We start from the raw sequence: 20013 nt of genomic DNA, 5'->3' as shown, positions 1-20013 counted from the left end.
GCACACTAAACGTACCGGTCCCGCACATCACACGTTTTTATTGGTTGAGGTGCATTCGCATTACCCACGCTCCACACAACGTAACATGTTTGTGCAGCGTTCAAAAAAACGGGGAACTCAGAAATCTCTGATTTCCGACTTCAGATTGTTGAAGTCTTCTGGGAACTCGGAAAAAAAAAACAGTTCCGACTGCGAAAATTCGTTTCAAATGGTCATCCAACTCGGAATTCCAACTCTGGACCTCGGGCCTCTTTCTCGAGCTCCAACCTGAAAATCACAGAAGTCATGATTTGACCTCGTATTTTTCCGAGTTCCCAGTTATCTTGAACGCGCCATGAGTTATGTACTTTGCTAAATATGCATTTCGAACGTATAATTACAACTCCATATATTTTTAAACACTTTTAAAAGTTTCATAAAATAAGAAAAAAAGTATCAGCTTGCCCCCCCCCCCCCCCCAAAAAATGCTAGTTTGCCACACTAGCTAGCAAATTAGCAGTCTTACATTACAGGTTTACAGAATAACGTATAACAATACACACTATTGTTTTCTAATCTATTTTTGGGTAAATCATTTTTGTTGACTGTAAAAACGTTTTATGCATGCTTTCCACACGTTGAAAATGTTTGTTTACTCCGTTGCCATGGTCACTAGTGATCGTCGTCCTCGGTGTTGAGTTTGCGGTTTGCCTTCAAAATAAAAGTCCCCAATTGAAAGCGTTGCAAACCGACACAGAGCGTAATCATGCCATATTTGGACTAGATAATGTTAAACAAGTTTGGAATGTTGTTACATATTTTTTATAATTAAATACAGTAATTAATTAGTTTGACAATGGACAGTCTTCTGTCATTGGCTGTTTGGGAACTGACGGCAACATTGTATTGACACTTACAATGAGTCTGAACAAAATGTATGGAGTTTATTCTTTTAATTTCTTCAAAACAGCAAAACTATTTACTGGGATTGCATAGGATACAATAAATAGCAAGAGACTAAACAAACAAGAAATGTGTGTGTCAGTGAGTGAGTGAGAGTGAGACTGTGTGTGGCATGACAGTGTTCCTGATGTGGCCTTACTTTAAAAAGCACATGCTGTCCTTTACTTGGTTTTGTGACAGCAACCCTCCAAATGACTCCTGAGTCTTGCGTCTTCTGTAGCCACTCTTTAAATTGACTTACTCCTTCATTACGTACATTAAAATGATCAACAACAATATTTGTATTAACTACAACTAAAACGTTGTAGAACTAGAGGGACAACTAAAACATTCAGCATTCCATTAATCCGTTGGTGTGTGCATGAGGGTTTCCTTTTTGACGGTACCAAAGATGTTCATAACTAACCCAAGACAGTTCATCTGTGTAGGGATCCTGCATAGTAGATTTCTACCAGTACAGAAGGATAAACCAGCAAGTGCTTTTTCTAACCTTTATTTAACTAGGCAAGTCAGTTAAGAACAAATTCTTATGTACAATGACAGCCTCAGCTCGGGGATTCGATCCAGCAACTTTTCAGTTACTGGCCCAAGGCTCTACCTGCCACCCCGATATATGTTTCAGTAAGATTGCATTTTTAGCTTTTATTGCAATGGTTATCAACTGTACTGCAGGGACGGAACGTATGTCTCTGAAAATTGATGTTGTGGTGGCAGCTGCAGAGAGGTATTTGGTTGTGCGAGACTTGACATCGGAAGAGTGTGCTAAGCCGTGGTATCCCGTCCTTTCAGGCTGTTGGCCTGAAGTAGGCCAAAATATTTTGAAATTGTGGAGTATGATGTTTATTTATTATAATTTTTTTATTTTTTATTTTGTAAGTATATTGTTAGATGGTAAGGTATTTGTTTATTTTATTATTATATATATTTTTATTCAAGCAAAGTATAAGAGAGTTATACTTTGGCTACCACCCGCCGCCGAAGAAAAAAAGGTCGAAGAAGCAGATAGGCGGCGGTAAACGCAGCGTAACATACTGCACTCCGCCAATCAAACACCGACGAGGAAGAGGTTGAATTGTGCTCGTGGTGTTTGTTGTCAAATGTAGCACATGCAGAAAGGTTTGGAACTATATAAAAAAAATACACTACTTTATCGCAAAAAGTTCAAGACTACCTTTAATACTAATACACAGAGCACGTTCAACTGGTAAGTTCGTTTTCCTAGCAACAACAGCTTCAGTGTACGCTAGCTAGCATTGGCCAGCATCTCTTTGCAGCTAGGCTAACTTCAGTAACTGTCCAATTGTTTGTAAATTACTAGCTAGAGACGCTATCATTTCAATTGACTTGGGATGTTCATATAGAAACATTATTAATCATCAGGGTCGTATTCATTACACACTGTTGCGAAACGTTTCTTAAACGGAAGCAAACGTAATTAAACTAAGGGCCCTAGCTGCCTGAATTCTGTCGTTAGCAACTGCAACTGTGGCGTAATTATTACACCCCAAGGGGAATTCAGGTAGGTCCTTCATGTTTTAAGAGACGTCGTAATGAATATGCCCCGGTTGATTTTGTTTACATGTACAATTTTTCTTTCTGTGTCTTGTATCCTAGTTTTTGAATATCAACCACATTTGTGTCAATACACTCCATAGACAACTCAATAATTACTAAATATTCATCAATATTTTCAGGTTTTACATTCTCCAGGTCCCACACCACATTGAGGAGCCCTTCAGCAACTTGGAGTAAGTTAGCTACAGCTCTACCACACTCCACTACAGTAACTGAAAAATCAGTGTGCACAATATGAAGGGACAGTTATACTGTAACCCTGATGCCTAGCTCAGATACTTTCAGAGTTTGATTTGCGATATCTGTTTGTCAGAGTATAAACGTTACTTAAGTCTCACTAGTGCACACACTACACTGTGTACTGTCTAATGAGGCATTCATGTGCTTGAGGGAAACTGGGTATTCTGACATGATTGTGTTTTATTGCTTTTGAAGTCGGACCAATTCTTCAACCAATAGAATTTTAGCTAGCTTGATCTCAGAGCAACCTCAGTCTCCTACTTAACTGTTCACAGGCGAAACGTCAAGGATTTAGTTGCCGGCCGTAGGATTACAGCTTCTTGTCACACAAGTAGGGCTGTCGTGGTGACCGTGTTACCGTATTCATGTTCAAACATTGAATGAATCTCCGAAAGTTTACGTTTTTTGAATAACCCATGAACATGGGAGGCCTACGGTAATAATGAGAGAGAGAGATACAAATCTAATGAGAAATTTGAACAAACCTTACAGTTGAGCAAAGCATTAAAACAAATTAAACATGCATTCAAGTCTGGGGAAAAAATCCTTCCTTGCCATTACAAACCAAACGACTAAAAGCCTAATCCTACTCACTGAAATATTTTAAAAGCATTAAGACAAATTAAAGTTATGAAGCGTATTTTCCAAATTATTCCTATAAAGTGTTTATTGTCCTAAAGTTGCAGCTTTTCCATGGGAATAATTAAGAAAGTTGGATTCTGTGCTATACTCATTCACAGATTTATTTTGAATGACAAATACAGTTGAGGTCGGAAGTTTACATACACGTCATTAAAACTCGTTTTTCAACCACTCCACAAATGTCTTGTTAACAAACTATGATTTTGGCAAGTCGGTTAGGACATCTACTATGTACATGACAGAAGTAATTTTTCCAACAATTGTTTACAGACATTATTTCACTAATAATTCACTGTATCACAATTCCAATGGGTCAGAAGTTTAAATACACTAAGTTGACTGTGCCATTAAACAGCTTGGACAATTCAAGAAAATTATGTCATGGCTTTAGAAGCTTCTGATAGGCTAATTGTCATAATTTGAGTCAATTGGAGGTGTACCTGTGGATGTATTTCGAGGCCTACCTTCAAACTCAGTGCCTCTTTGCTTGACATCATGGGAAAATCAAAAGAAATCAGCCAAGACCTCATAAAAAAAAATTGTAGACCTCCACAAGTCTGGTTCATCCTTGGGAGCAATTTCCAAACGCCTGAAGGTATCACGTTCATCTGTATAAACAACAGTACGCAAGTATAAACACCATGGGACCACACAGCCGTCATACCGCTCAGGAAGGAGACGCGTTCTGTCTCCTAGAGATTACTGCACTTTGGTGTGAAAAGTGCAAATCAATCCCAGAACAACAGCAAAGGACCTTGTGAAGATGCTGGAGGAAACAGGTACAAAAGTATCTATTTCCACAGTAAAACGAGTCCTATATCGACATAACTTGAAAGGCCGCTCAGCAAGGAAGAAGCCACTGCTCCAAACCGCCATTAAAAAAGCCATACTACGGTTTGCAACTGCACATGGGGACAAAGATTGTGCTTTTTGGAGAAATGTCCTTTCGTCTGATGAAACAAAAATAGAACTGTTTGGCCATAATGACCATCATTATGTTTGGAGGAAAAAGTGGGAGGCTTTCAAGCCGAAGAACACCATCCCAACCGTAAAGCACGGGGTGGCAGAATCATGTTGTGGGGGTGCTTTGTTCAGGAGGGACTGGTGCACTTCACAAAATAGATGGCATCATGAGGTAGCAAAATTATGTGAATATATTGAAGCAACATCTCAAGACATCAGTCAGGAAGTTAAAGCTTGGTCGCAAATGGTCTTCCAAATGGACAATGACCCCAAGCATACTTCCAAAGTTGTTGCAAAATGGCTTAAGGACAACAAAGTCAAGGTATTGGAGTGGCCATCACAAAGCCCTGACCTCAATCCTATAGAACATTTGTGGGCAGAACTGAAAAAGCGTGTGCGAGCAAGGAGGCCTACAAAACCTGACTCAGTTACACCAGCTCTGTCATGAGGAATGGGCCAAAATTCACCCAACTTATTGTGGGAAGCTTGTGGAAGGCTACCCGAAACGTTTGACCCCAGTTAAACAATTTAAAGACAAGGCTACCAAATACTAATTGAGAGTGTGTAAACTTCTGACCCACTGGGAATGTGATGAAAGAAATAAAAGCTGAAATAAATCATTCTCTCTACTATTATGACATTTCACATTCTTAAAATAAAGTGGTGATCCTAACTGACCTAAGACATGGGATTTTTACTAGGATTAAATGTCAGGAATTGTGAAAAACTGAGTTGAAATGTATTTGTCTAAGGTGTATGTAAACTTCCGACTTCAACTGTATGTTCGGCCACAAGAAGTGAAATTGAGCAAACAATACCAAGATGGAAAAATCTAATGAGGAGAAGAAAAAAAAAAAACTTAGGCTACAGCTGAGGAAAGCTTGTGAAATAAATTATGCGTAGTTGGTTTATGCCTATATCCATATTATTATAGCAACATGCAACCTACCTACAACACCTATAGTGGCCTAACAAGGGAGGAGGAGGCGAAAATGTGAATCGGTTTATAATGATCCAGTTCTGAGGACAGCAGAGTTGCTCTGCAGCCAATGATTTTACAACCCATCGCAAGAGCACAGCCAGTGAGGTTCGTGGACTGCGTCACTCGCTCCATCTGCACCCCGACTTCCTGGATGTTCCCGTGGTGCCCAAATAACTGTTTTGACTAGCAGTCGCCGCCATACGAAGGAGGAATGAGAAGTATTTTACTTTTACCTGCTCCACAAACCGTTTTGTTGTCCTCTTTTGGTCAAAAAGTTGAAAGGTCAGTGGTGAAACGTCACAACTTGACAACTCTTGTAACAACATTTTCTTTGAGTTTCCCACTTGTAATTATGACTTGGAGGGTCGTTCAAGTGAAACTTCCCAGTTGGAACTCCGAACTTCCGATTACTCCGACAGCATGTGAACGCCGCATTAGTGTACATACTTGTTTGAAACGTGAGCTACTTGTGGACAATGGGGCGCCAGGGTAGCCTAGTGGTTAGAGCATTGGACTAGTAACCGAAAGGTTGCAAGTTCGAATCCCCGAGCTGACAAGGTACAAATCTGTCTTTCTGCCCCTGAACAGGCAGTTAACTCACTATTCCGAGGCCGTCATTGAAAATAAGAATTTGTTCTTAACTGACTTGCCTAGTAAAAAATAAAAAAATTAACACATTTTAGTTTGCGTCCCTCTGTGTTAATTATTGTCAAGGCTGTGATTGTATGCTTGTTGTCCCTTACTTGCAGTGGCGTACAGGCGAGACCGAAGCCGAATCGGAGAGGCCACCGATGAGCTTATTTCAGAGAGAGCGGTAAGTGACTGGTCATTCTAGCACTTTGCACAATGCACTCTTTGGGCAGACGGTGAAGATTATGTTCACGTATGTATTGTCATCACACGAGTGTTTATTAGGCCATCGCCCATCCTTCATGGAGTTGTCAATGTAAAGAGATGTATAACTTATTTGTTCATGCATAGAGTAGATTGTCTCTCTGCACTTGTGTTTTTGAAAGGAACTAATCCATGTCGTGATGTTTTTTGTTTAGGGAATGTACCAGAGAGTTGTGAATGTTGTCGAGAGGAGGACAGCTGTGACAAGACCGGAGCAAGAATACGACCGAGAATTTGAATATGAAACCAAGCGGTATGGTGGCATTCAAAGTTACCATGACGATGACCAGAGAGGATACCCTAGCGACAACATTCACACAGGAAGTGATCGTGGATACCACGGTGACGTGGTAGGGAGCATCCGAGGGAGGAACTCCCCATCTCCCCGACAGGTTGGTGACGCTTTATAATGACCATTGTCATATTGATCTCAGAAAACTAAGATTTAGTTTACTTTCTTTGCAGTTGGACTAATATAAAACGGACCATTTAGGCGGTAGCCTAGCTGTTGAATGTATGTTGATTATCAGTATTTTAATTTTTTTCAGCAGTCTGTATTATTCACACAAATTTCAACACATACACTATCTTTGTATGCAGGAGGACTACAGGGATCCATGCTACAGGGGATCCAGAGTTGATTCTCAGATGGGCCGTCAAGGAGAGATGAGGTAAATCAGGCTTGACCACATCTATAAGATTGAGAGACGTTGAGTAATACTTTGTTAATGACCTGTTTTAAAATACTGTGGTGGTATGAACCACCGGATGGCAGCAGAGTTCTACATTTCTGAAGCCACCATACCTTTATTGGTCAATTGCACACGAGGTCCCCTCCGAAAGACACAAGTATATACAGGTTTTGGAGTGGTGCGGGGGGGCTGCCACACTGGGCCACCTGGGAGCTGCTGTTGTTGGGTGTTAAGTGCCTTGCTCAAGGGCACAGCGGTAGGCAATGGCATCTAGGATTTGCTGGTTGTTGGCTCGCCTCTCTAACCACGTTTTTGAGCAGCATTTTTCATATCATGTATGTGTCTTTGTGTAGAGCACAACTTGTAGCATTAATTCAACTCTGAAATTATTGCTTTTAATTATTGCAGCTCGGTAGGCATTGATAACGTTCCACAGGGTTGCTGGCCCATGTTGACTCCAATACTTCCCACAGTTGTGTCAAGTTGGCTGGATGTCCTCTGGGCGGTGGACCGTTCTTGATACACACGGGAAACTGTTGAGCGTGAAAAACCCAGCAGCATTGCAGTTCTTGACACAAACCGGTGCACCTGGCACCTTATACCATACCCCGTTCAAAGCCACTTACATTTTTTGTTTTGCCCATTCACCCTCTGAATAGCACACATACACAATCCATGTCTCAAGACTTAAAAATCCTTCTTTAACTTGTCTCCTCCCCTTCATCTTCACTGGTTTGAAGTGGATTTAACAAGTGACACCAATAAGGGATCATAGCTTTCACCTAGTCAATCTGTCATGGAAAGAGCAGGTGTTATTAATGTTTTGTGTACTCAGTGTAAATCCCCACTCAAGATATTACATTTGACATATATCGCACAGTCACTGATTTTTGAAGAGGGATTGAAAATACACTGAAGCGAATTTGCCAACCTGTCTCTGAGGGATTGGGCGGGAAAGACTGAGAGGAGGTTCTTGGCTCTCGTTTCATACCATATTCCACTTATCAACCACCAGACTCCTTGCCTTGGGGCGCTTGTCAGCCCGACCCCACACAGAGCACAGCTAAAGCCAGTGGATCTGCTCTGCCCCTGTGCTGCCAAGACAGCCGTCTAGCAGTGACCCAATACAGAGTGCCAACAGTTCACAGGCCAAGACCCACCCCTCCCCATTCACTCCTACCCAAGTGTCATACCAGACTCCAGACAGGGACAAAGGGCACCAGTGTCAACTCATTGAGCCAACAAGGCTAAACCCCCACAGGAAAACCATCTGGGCCGCTAACCACTCCCTCTCCAGCCAGACAACCTCCACCACACTCTCGGCTATCCTCAGACTCTCTGTACGGCGTACATGCTCTCTATGCTGTCTTCTGTGGGAGAGCAAGCTAACTACGGTCTGATTTCTCACCTCTTCCTTCATTACCGCAACCAGTCCAATTATTTTTAGGATCCATAGTATGACACCTCGCATATTTGTCACCGATATTTGCAATTCTGTCTCCCACGTTGGTTCGAGTCGGTTCACCAATGTCATTGCCTACAAGTCCAGGGAGCTGCAATGGAGCCTAAAAGAGAGACTCATGGTGTGGTTTTGACAGGGCAGCAGGCGGGCATCTGGGTCCGTTTTTCCGCCATTAGTGTGGCAAGGAGGTTGACTGGAGGCCTCACCCTTGCAGTGTAGCCCACAGGAAGCAGCGGTCAGGAATTCTTTGTTGGGTCTCTCTCGCCTGGCCGGAGGTGTCGAAAACTGAGGTGGCCAGACACCAGACGAACAGCAAGGCCTCTCCAGCACCACACCCTTATCCCTTTCCCCTCAACACAAGACAGAGTCCTGGGCCTGGGGGCTGCTGTTCATGGGCCTTCACTAGACTCCCACACATACGTTTTGAGGGGGGGGGGTGCACACTGCAGGTGTGCCTTTGCAATAGAGGCAGGTGGGCGGTGGCGGGTGGGTTGCTCAATCCGCTCCGTTGTGGAGCTCTTGACCTCATGCGACGATAGCAGATAATGAGTGAAAGGGGAATCCCATTAAGTGCACTCATATTAAATTTGTGCACAGGGCTGATTGCAATGATATATTATTGATTTCACTATTCAGGAAGATGAGAGGGAGGCATTGGCTGTAATAACCTTATGACTAAAACCAATTACCTAGATTGATATTGGGTTTCATGTTATTTTGTTTTCAAAATGAGTTAATTTCATGTTTAATTTGTTTGTGTAACGCTTTCCATGTAATGGATTGGCTTTAACGGCATGACCTTGTAGAGGGAGGCTGAGCACCAAATGGCAACGTATTCCCTGTGTAGAGGCTCTGGTCAAAAGTAGTGCACTATAGGGAATAGGGTGCCCATTTAGGATGCTGACCTTGTAGAGAGACACTCTCTCAGAACCTCTTGAGTACTTTCTAGCTTAGTCAGGCCACGGTCTCCTTTTCCCCCTCTGGTATTCTGCAGTTGTCTTTCTTCCTGGACCTGAAAGAGCTAGTGTTTAGTTTTCCTGTTATTGCAGGTGGGACTATGACACCCAGTTGCTCTGACTGTCTTTTTTTGGGGTTATTCTTGCTCTCAGATCAGCGTGTTTTCTTCTCTTTGGTTTGTAAGGATATAACCTGCGTTTAGAGAACCTGTTCCTATGCTTGGAAGAACGGCTTTGAAGATGCAGCTATAGACCTACTTAATCAACCATTACAACTAGGAATTTTCTTCAAACGGTGACATTTTATGTATAGTGACCACAGAATTCCTTTTTCATAGCTTTCTTTATGGAAAGGTGAGTTTTTAAGGAGGAATCAATCAAATGTATTTATTACGCCCTTTTTACATCAGCAGAAGTCACAAAGTGCTGTACAGAAACCCAGCCTAAAACCCCAAACAGCAAGCAATGCAGATGTAGAAGCACTGCAGATGTAGGATCACTCACTGCAACGGTGGTAATTAACTTTATTTGGCAGGCTGAGCCTTGGCTACTTCAAACTGGCCTGGGGGGCGTAAATGCTGGAGGCCTTGTTAGGCCTGATCTTTGTTTTGGGACATGGCCCTCGAAGTTCAAGCAGGGGTCATGAAAACCAGGTGCCGCTGGTTGGTTCATTTATACAGTTGCGGCCAAATATATTGGCATCTTTGCACTTTTCTTAAAGGCAGTGTGTTACCTATTTCTTAATTCCATAAACGCATATAATAGTAACTTCGAGCACCCCAAGAAAACATTCCTAAATTACTTACTCTTAAATCAACAAAAACGTATGACGTCCTAAACCTGTGTTTACCACAGACCTTATTTTCGCCGTTCATCCTAAATCATCACATTTATTTATTAAGCCCTTCTTACATCAGCTGATATCTCAAAGTCAGAAACCCAGCCTAAAACCCCAAACAGCAAGCAATGCAGGTGTAGAAGCACGGTGGCTAGGAAAAACTCCCTAGAAAGGCCAGAACCTAAGAAGAAACCTAGAGAGGAACCAGGCTATGAGGGGTTGCCAGTCCTCTTCTGGCTGTGCCGGGTGGAGATTATAATAGAACATGGCCAAGATGTTCAAATGTTCATAGATGACCAGCAGGGTCAAATAATAATAATCACAGTGGATGTCGAGGGTGCAACAGCTCAGCACCTCAGGAGTAAATGTCAGTTGGCTTTTTATAGCCGATCATTCAGAGTATCTCTACCGCTCCTGCTGTCTCTAGAGAGTTGAAAACAGCATGTCTGGGACAGGTAGCACGTCCGGTGAACAGGTCAGAATTCCATAGCCGCAGGCAGAACAGTTGAAACTGGAGCAGCAGCACGGCCAGGTGGACTGGGGACAGCGAGGAGTTATCAGGCCAGGTAGTCCTAAGGCATGGTCCTCAGAGAGAGAGAGAGAGAGAAAGAGTACTCCACCTTTAGTAATTTCTATGATTCACATCTTGCATTCTGGGCTTTCTTTGTGGTTTTTATATGCGGGGAGAATAAATTGTACTATTGTAAATTAACATACTTTTTCAAGTTAGAACCAAGTAAGGTCCATTATCTGCTACCTGGACATTAACTAATTCACAATTTCTTGAAAAATAAGTTGAAATTGAAAAGACTTTTGGTCTCCACACCTTTTAGATTTTCAACATTGCAAAACCAAATGTACTTTAGTACATTTTTAAGTTTACAATTTATTATTTCGAAAATAAAGACAAACGTCATGGGCAGAATTATTGGTGCCCCCGAGTTAGTATTTGGTTGCACAGGCTTTGGCCAAAATAACTACAGACAAACGGTTCTTGTACCCATCAATGTGCTTACTGCACCTTTTTATTGTTAATTTGGCCTACTTTTCAGCAGCAAACTACTCTAATTCTTCAACGTTTGAGGAGTGCCCTCCGCTAACTGCTGTTTTCAGCTCTCGCCATAGTGCTTGGATGTGATTCAGATTTGGACTCTTCGCTGGCCACCGGTTACTAACGTTATTTTATGCTCCGGGCATTTTTTTCCAATCCCACAAAAATCACAATAACGAGCCTTTGCAAAGCTTTCACTCTGTCACTCAAACTTATTCCATCCAGCGTCTGCCTGCCAGCTGGAAATCTTTGCCAGTGGGTGTGTGTGTGTAGTCTACCTACTCCTCCCCTCTGAAGCATAGGTTAACTGTAGCCTACTGACAAAGTTACAAGTGTAATTCAGAAATTAGGGAGAGATGTTTTAATTAGAGAAGAATGAATTGACTTTTTCAATGCTAGGTAGGGATACTATAGTTATCACGTTTCACATTGGATTTATTAACTACAAAAAGGTAAGACGTGTTTTTAATTATAGTACTGCTCTGCACACACAAGCTTGTTAGCTTGCTCTGGTCTAACGTTAAACCAACTCGGAAGTTCAAAGACATTAGAAAATTCCTCCACAGAAGCCGTTCCTCCGTAGGTATGATTCTGTGGCCTAATTCAGATAATGCATGTCATACAGTGCCTTCGGAAAGTATTCACACCCCTTTTTTCCACATTTTTGTTGTCACAGCCCTGAATTTAAAATGGATTGTATTGAGATGTTTTGGTCAGTGGCCTACATACGATACCCCATATTATCAAAGTGGAATTATGTTTTTCGTAATTTACAAAACAATTAAAAATGAAAAGCTGAAATCTCTTGGGTAAATAAGTATTCAACCCCTTTGTTATGGCAAGCCTAAATAAGCAGGAGTAAAAATGTCACATAATAAGTCACATAAGTTACACGTAAGTTACATGGGCTCTGTGTGCAATAGTAGTGTTTAACATGATTTTTGAATGACTACCTCATCTCTGTAACCAAAACATGCAATTATTTGTAAGGTTGAGCACTGAGTTCATATTCAACCACAAAGACCAGGGAAGTTTTCCAACGCAAAGAAGAGCACCTATTGGGTAAAAAAAAAAAAAAAAGACATACAGTACAAGTCGAATGTTTGGACACACCTACTCATTCAACGGTTTTCCTTTATTTGTACTATTTTCTACATTGTAGAATAATAGTGAAGACATTAACTCTGAAATAACACATGGAATCATGTAGTAACCAAAGAAGTGTTAAACAAATCAAAATATATTTTAGATTCTTCAAAGTAGCCACCCTTTGCCTTGATGACAGCTTTGCAACACTCTTGACATTCTCTCAACCAGCGTTATGAAGAATGCTTTTCCAACAGTATTGAAGGATTTCCCACATATGCTGAGCACTTGTTGACTGCCTTTCCTTCACTTTGCGGTCCAACTCATCCCAAACCATCTCAATCGGGTAGAGGTCGGGTGATTGTGGAGGCCTGGTCATCTGATGCAGCACTCCATCACTCTCCTTGGTCAAATAGCCATTAGCTGACAAGGTAGAAGTCTGTCGTTCTGTCCCTGACCAAGGCAGTTAACCCAATGTTCCCCGGACGCCGAAGACGTGGATGTCGATTTATGGCAGCCCCCCCGCACCTCTCTGATTCAGAGGGATTGGGTTAAATGTCAAAGACGCATTCAGTTGTACAACTGACTAGGTATCCCCCTTTCCATTATACAGCCTGGAGGTGTGTTGGGTCATTCTCCTGTTGAAAAACATGATAGTCCCACTAAGCGCAAACCAGATGGGATGGCGTATCGCTGAAGAATGCTGTGGTAGCCATGCAGTTAAGTGTGCCTTGAATTCTAAATAAATCACAGACAGTGTCAACAACAAAGCACCCACACACATTACACCTCCTCCATGCTTCACGGTGGGAACCACACATGTGGAGATCATCCGTTTACCTACTCTGCGTCTCACGAAGACACAGTGGTTGGAACCAAAACGCCTGATTCATGCAGTCTCTTCTGAACAGTTGTTGAGATTAACCGTCAGGGTGCTATAAATACGGGAAGTGTGTACCACAAGGAGAAAGAAGCGACACACTTGCACCGCAAACAGTTAACCACAACCTCTGTAGGTGGTCCCTGTATGGTGACAGTGTCTGCTGAACCAAGTGTGTACACGGGGAAAGAAGAAACACACACTTGCGCCGCAAACGGTCTGCCTCCATCTGGTCCCTGTACTGTCACCTAAGAGAGTGTCTGTAGCAGATCCCAGTCTGACCTTTGATGTGCCTGTACTGCGCACCGGGACGCTATGGAGAAGAAGCACAGCAGATACTGCCTAAGAAGTTCTAGCTGGCTGTAAAAGAGGATCAGTTCTCAACTGTAATGTCCATGGAGAGGGAGAAAAGTGAGACATCACACCAGCCAAAGCAACGTTCCAATGGTCAGAAATTAATTGTGAGCTGCAAGAGGTGGTTGGCTGTGGCTAAATTTGACTTGCCTGGAGAAGGCCTATCTGGCTTGTGGCCAGGCTAGCTGCTCGCTCAACATGGCGAACCTGCTGCAGCATACAACGCAAAGATCTTGGCTGAGCATGCTAACAAACCTATTGACTAGGATACAGCAATTCAAATCATCAAAGCTACAGAGCTAGCAATGAGAGGCTCCCAGGTGACATCAGTGTAGCTAAGTACCTGATTAACAAAGACAAATCAGTTATTCTTTTTGTCCATGGACCAAAAGGCAAATTGGCCTTCCAAATGGCCAGGAGAAATTTACCGTGACCTGCTATAGATAGTTGGATGGGCTCTGGTCAGGTTAAACTCACCCTCGCCAGACCTTCCTCCCGCTGTCCTAACCAGAAAGGACAGTGTTGACCTCGAACCCCCATCGCAAAGGCAATCCCTGGGCCCTTAGCCCTCCCTCCCTGACCTCCATGAGGTCCTGCTTTGCTGCAGGAGGGACTGGTGCTCTTCACAAAATAGATAGCATCATGAGGTAGGAAAATTATGTGGATATATTGAAGCAACATCTCAAGACATCAGTCAGGAAGTTTAAACTTGGTCGCAAATGGGTCTTCCAAATGGACAATGACCCCAAGCATACATCCAAATTTGTGGCAAAATGGCTTAAGGACAACAAAGTCAAGGTATTGGAATGGCCATCACAAAGCCTTGACCTCAATCCTATAGAAAATCTGTGGGCAGAACTGAAAAAGCGTGTGAGAGCAACGAGGCCAACAAACCTGACTCAGTTACACCAGCTCTGCCAGGAGGAATGGGCCAAAATTCACCCAAGTTATTGTGGGAAGCTTGTGGAAGGCTACCGGAAGTGTTTGACCCAAGTTAAACAATTTAAAGGAAATGCTACCAAATACTAATTGAGTGTATGTAAACTTCTGACCCACTGGGAATGTGATGAAAGAAATAAAAGCTGAATTTTTTACTTGGATTAACTGTCAGAAATTGTGAAACTGAGTTTAAATGTATTTGGCTAAGGTGTATGTAAACTTCCGATTTCAACTGTATATATGTGTGTATATATATTTAAAATCGGCCGATTTAATCATTGTCGTCTCTTTTTAGTCCTCCAATTATCTGTATCAGTGTTGAAAAATCATAATTCGTCAACCTCTAATAGGGTGCATTTGGAAAGTATTCAGACCACTTGGCTTTTTCAAAAAAAATTACGTTACAGCCTAATATAATTTTTTGCAAATGTATTAATGAAAATTTTACTTTAGTACTTTGTTGAAGCACCTTTGGCAATAATTACAGCCTTGAGTCTTCTTGGGTATGATGAGACAAGCTTGGCACACCTGTATTTGGGGAGTTTCTCACGTTATTCTCTGCAGATCCTCTCAAGCTCTGTCAGGTTGGATGGTTTGTGTCGCTGCACAGCTGTTTTCAGGTCTCCAGAGATGTTCGATTGGTTTCAAGTCCGGGCTCTGGCTTGGCCACTCATGGACATTCAAAGACTGTTCCCGAAGCCAATCCTGCATTGTCTTGGCTTTGTGCTTAGGGTCGTTATCCTGTTAGACTGGGGCGAAGGTTCACCTTCTGAGGTCCTGAACGCGCTGGAACAGGTTTTCATCAAGGATCTCTCTGTACTTTGCTCCGTTAATATTTGCCTAGGTCCTGAATTGTCTCCCAGTCCCTGCCACTGAAAAACATCCCCACAGCATGATGCTGCCACCATCATGCGTCACCGTAGGGATGCTTCCAGGTTTCCTCCAGACGTGATGCTTGACATTCAGGCCAAAAAGTTCAATCTTGGTTTAATCAGACCAGATAATCGTGCTGAAAGTCTGTTGTAAATTTGTTTAATATATACCTCCCTGACCAAGGCCCTTCTCCCCCGATTGCTCAGTTTGGTGGTTCCAAACTTCTTCCATTTAAAATATGATTGAGGCAACTGTGTTTTTGGGGGTCTTCAATGCTACAGACAAATTTTTTGGTACCCTTCCCCAGATCTGTGCCTCGACGCCATCCTGTCTCAGAGCTCTATGGACAATTCCTTCGACCTCATGGCTTGAGGTCTTTCCAAATAACACAGCTGACATGAATGTCCTTGATTTTTTTATTTTTTTTGGCAAGATTAGCAAACTTAGGCATGACATGCCAGCAACTAATGCTGACACCACATCCAAGTATTTTTGACCAAATTATGAAAGACAATAATTGTAATTTTGAATTCCGTAAATTGAGTGTGGAAGAAGTGAAAAACGTATTGTCTTTCAACAATGATAAGCCACCGGGGTCTGACAATTTGGAAAATTACTGAGGATAATAGTGGACAATATATCCACTCCTATTTGCCATATCTTCAAAATAAGCCTACCAGAAAGTGTGTGCCCTCAGGCCTGGAGAGAAGCAAAGATCATTCTGCTATCTAAGAATAGTAAAGCCCCCTTTACTGGCTCAAATAGCTGACCAATCAGCCTGTTACCAACCCTTTGTATAGTTCAAAAAAAAATTGTGTTTGACCAGATACAATGCTATTTTATAGTAAACAAATTGACAACAGACTTTCAGCACGCTTATAGGGAAGAACAATCAACAAGAACAGCACTTACACAAATGATGATTGGCTTAGAGAAATTGATGATTGGGGGGGCTGTTTTGTTAGACTTCAGTGTGGCTTTTGACATTATTGATCATAGTCTGCTGCTGGAAAAGCTTGTTTTATGGCTTTACACTCCCTGCTATATTGTGGATAAAGATTTACCCATCTAACAGAACACATAGGGTGTTCTTTAATGGAAGCATCCCCAGGGCAGCTGTCTAGGCCCCTTGAAAAAAGTAAATCTTTACTAACGTAATGCCACTGGCTTTGCGTAAACTATACATGTCAGCTACTACAGCAACTGAAATGACTGCAACACATAACAAAGAGCTGAAGTTAATTTCAGAATTGGTGGCAAGGAATAAGTTAGTCCTAAATATTTCAAAAACTAAAACCATTGTATTTGGTTGGGACAAATCATTCAATTAACCCTAAACCTCAACTAAATGTGTTAATAAATAATGTGGAAATTGAACAAGTTGAGGTGACTAAACTGCTTGGAGTAACCCTGGATTGTAAACTGTCATGGTCATAACATTGATACAACAGTAGCTAAGATGGGGAGAAGTCTGTCCATAATAATGAGCTGCTTAACCTTCTGAACAGCACTATCAACAAGGCAGGACCTACAGACTCTAGTTTTGTCACACCTGTAATACTGTTCAGTCGTGTGGTTAGGTGCCACAAAGAGGGACTTAGGAAAATTGCAATTGGCTCAGAACAGGGCAGCACGGCTGGCCCTTGGATGTACACAGAGAGCTAATATTAATAATATGCATGTCAATCTCTCCTGGCTCAAAGTAGAGGAGAGATTGACTTCGTCACTACTTGTATTTGTGAGAGGCATTGACATGTTGAAAGCACCGAGCTGTCTGTTTTAAACGACTAGCACACAGATTAGACACCCATTCATACCCTACAAGACATGCCAACAGAGGTCTCTTCACAGTCCCCAAGTCAGAACAGACTTTTGGAGGCGCACAGTACTACATAGAACCATGACCACATGGAACTGTATTCCACTTCAGGTAACTGATGCAAGCAGTAGAATCAGATTTTTTTTTTTTCGGATAAAAATACACCTTATTGAACAGCGGGGACTGTGAAGCAACACAAACATAGGCACAGACACATGCATACACACACATGATAACATACACACTGTACACTCACGTACACATGGATTTTGTGTTGTAAATATGTGGTAGTGGAGTGTGGGCCTGAAGGCACACACTTAGTGTGTTGTGAATTCTGTAATGAATGTAATGTTTTTGAAATTTTATAACTACCTTCATTTTGCCGAACCCCAGGAAGAGTCAGCAGCTAATGGGGAACCATAATAAATACAAATAACTTGTCATAATATGGTCATAACACTGTCACGATCAGTATATTTACAGCTGTTAAATTTTTTAAATTTTTATGCCTGATAATGACACGTACATAAGTGTCTCAACCCACATTTATTCAAATGTGTTTTTTCCCTGCCAAGAAGTTTCCTTTCGTTCTGAAAGTTTGTTTCTTAAGTCCGTTGCTGTTGTAATGAATTATTTTGTCATGTTTTTTTCATCATATTTTAATTAACTTGCAGAAAATATACTTTGACACTGTCATGAAGCATTATGACGATCCTGTCACTCTACTTGGACTAAGAAAATACACTTTGACACTGTCATGAAGCATTATGACAGATTTCATCAAATAAGCCAGTTATGCCTATCACATACATGCCCTTATGTCAGTCATAAATCAAAAGAGGGTGTCTTGTCCTGTACCTGAAATCTGCTCCTGCGTTCAACGCAGTTGTCAGCAACAGAGCATTGGCTTCGGTGCATGTCTGACCTAACCCAATGCACAATTACAATGATGATTTAATACGGTCCACTTAAAAAAAGGTTATTTAACAAACATACTGTTGACAAGTAGGCTGTCGTGTAATGAAATGTTTTGCCTGGTGTGGTTTTGTGGGTTTTGACACTCTTATGTAGGTGTCTTAACCAGCCATAAAATAACGCAATACATGTCACAACCGGTCTAAATGTGTTATCAAATTGTATTGGTCACATACATGTGCTTATCAGATTATTGCGGATGTAGCAGTGGAATGACAGTTGTATACCGTTTTTCAAGATAAAAGGCACTACTTATTTTGTTCTAAGTCCAGCAATGACAGGTTATGTCAGCTGTTGACATGGTTATGACGCAGGGTGTCAAGTAAAGTGTTACCAAAGTCTGTTTTTATTTTGAAATTTTAGGAACAGCAGCAGAGTGGGCGCCCACCCCAGCAGCAGAGTTCAAGTGATAGCTCCTCTCTCGAGGACCGTGTCTCCAGCCTACCCCAACCTGAGGTAGGGCCTCATGTACTTTGGCCGAGGGTAGACCCATTCTTTCTAGTGCACTTAGTTAATAGACCAAGTGCCAAGCACCAATGGACTGACACGGTGACTTCAGTTGTTGTATACTGTTTTTCAAGATCCAAGGCACTACTTATTTTGTTCTAAGTCCAGCAACTGAATTTTTTCGTATCAAGTGGTTTTCTTCTTTCACTCTACACTTAGAGGTAATTAGAATCCAGGCGCTCGTCGTGTGTAGAGCCGTGGCTTTGGTTCTGTCATTGAGTGGACCTGAATGGATGGGCCCTTGAATCCCCTTCTCTCGCTCTCTCTGTTTTCTCAGGGAGAACCCTGAGGGTATCAGGCGGAGGGTCCTGGGCCCCTACCCTGCAAGCCCTGCCGGGGACTCCTACAGTAGATTACGGGACCGCTCTCCCATCAGAAGGGATACTCCAGCAATAACAGGCTCCGTTCTCATGCGCTCCGGGTCCAACACCAGCAGAAGGAGCTACTCCCCAGACAGGGACCAGAAGGGCTTCCCCTACCATCAGAAGAGTAATTTTGCAACCCAAATGGCACCATATTCCCTATATAGTGCACTTATTTTGACCAGGTCTCATAAGGAAGCATCCTAAGTTTCCTTTGGTTTCTCTACTGAGGCATTTAGTTCAGCTGTCAATGATTTAATAATATCACATTTTAATCAATCACTTTAGAGTCTGGCTCTGTTCCAGTGTCCATTCTAGCATATCACTTGGAATGGCGCAATGTAAAGGACGTGCGTCCACTAGTGTGGATACTGTAACCTTGGTGTTTGTATCTGCTGTCAGTCATTTTGGTGACCTTTTTTCTTTCTCGCCCCTCTCCAGGGTATAAAGAAGAGCCTCACAGCCAGAGCAGAGAGCCTGGTAAGTCTGCACTTCATATCCCTAAAAGAAAATTGGCACGTTTTGAAGTGATGCTAAAACTAATATGTAGAGGCCCGGCCGCTCTCTGAGAGGAGCATCTGTTTTCAGTGGACGTGTGTATTAAATGGAGGTGCTGGAACATTTTTAATTACACACACACACACACACACACACGCAGGTTCTATAAGGCTATAGCCTTGTTTTATTGAGGTGATTTGGCTTTTGATTCAAGGTCTAACCTTTGCTTGGCTTGCGCACTGAACTAGCAGATGTCTTCAAGATCAAACCAGCACTCACTCCCAGTCCCATTACCTTCCCCTTTGAGCATACCATTATGTTGTAGCCTAACTTTCTTTATGAGCGTCAAAAGGATTCAGTCAGGTCTTGCCAGGTCTCCCTTGTCATAGAGGTCTTCTGACCTCAATGGACAACCTGGGAAAGTAAAAAGACAACTATTACCTTTTCTCTATGTGGATTAACCAGGAATCTGCGTGGGTTAAG

At 42.2% G+C, this 20013-nt stretch overlaps 1 protein-coding gene across 2 annotated transcripts in view; it reads left to right on the top strand.

The window, feature by feature from the left end:
• The first annotated feature begins 1962 nt into the window (after positions 1-1962).
• pphln1 (periphilin 1) overlaps positions 1963-20013 on the top strand; it is a 38132-nt gene continuing 20081 nt past the window's right edge. The window contains exons 1-8 of one of the 2 annotated variants that reach the window (XM_023971972.2): positions 1964-2146; positions 2637-2690; positions 6094-6158; positions 6394-6630; positions 6839-6909; positions 18527-18619; positions 18948-19159; positions 19474-19512. In XM_023971972.2, coding sequence (XP_023827740.1) covers position 2690; positions 6094-6158; positions 6394-6630; positions 6839-6909; positions 18527-18619; positions 18948-19159; positions 19474-19512 — 718 coding nt within the window. In that variant the 5' untranslated portion in view covers positions 1964-2146; positions 2637-2689. Of the gene's footprint in view, positions 2147-2636; positions 2691-6093; positions 6159-6393; positions 6631-6838; positions 6910-18526; positions 18620-18947; positions 19160-19473; positions 19513-20013 lie in introns of both variants that reach the window. The other variant, XM_023971973.2, reaches the window with a different exon arrangement.

This window comes from Salvelinus sp. IW2-2015, linkage group LG26 (genome assembly GCF_002910315.2).
Source record: "Salvelinus sp. IW2-2015 linkage group LG26, ASM291031v2, whole genome shotgun sequence".
In the NCBI taxonomy this organism is placed as follows: domain Eukaryota; kingdom Metazoa; phylum Chordata; class Actinopteri; order Salmoniformes; family Salmonidae; genus Salvelinus; species Salvelinus sp. IW2-2015.
This window is presented reverse-complemented; position numbering and strand designations above follow the sequence as displayed.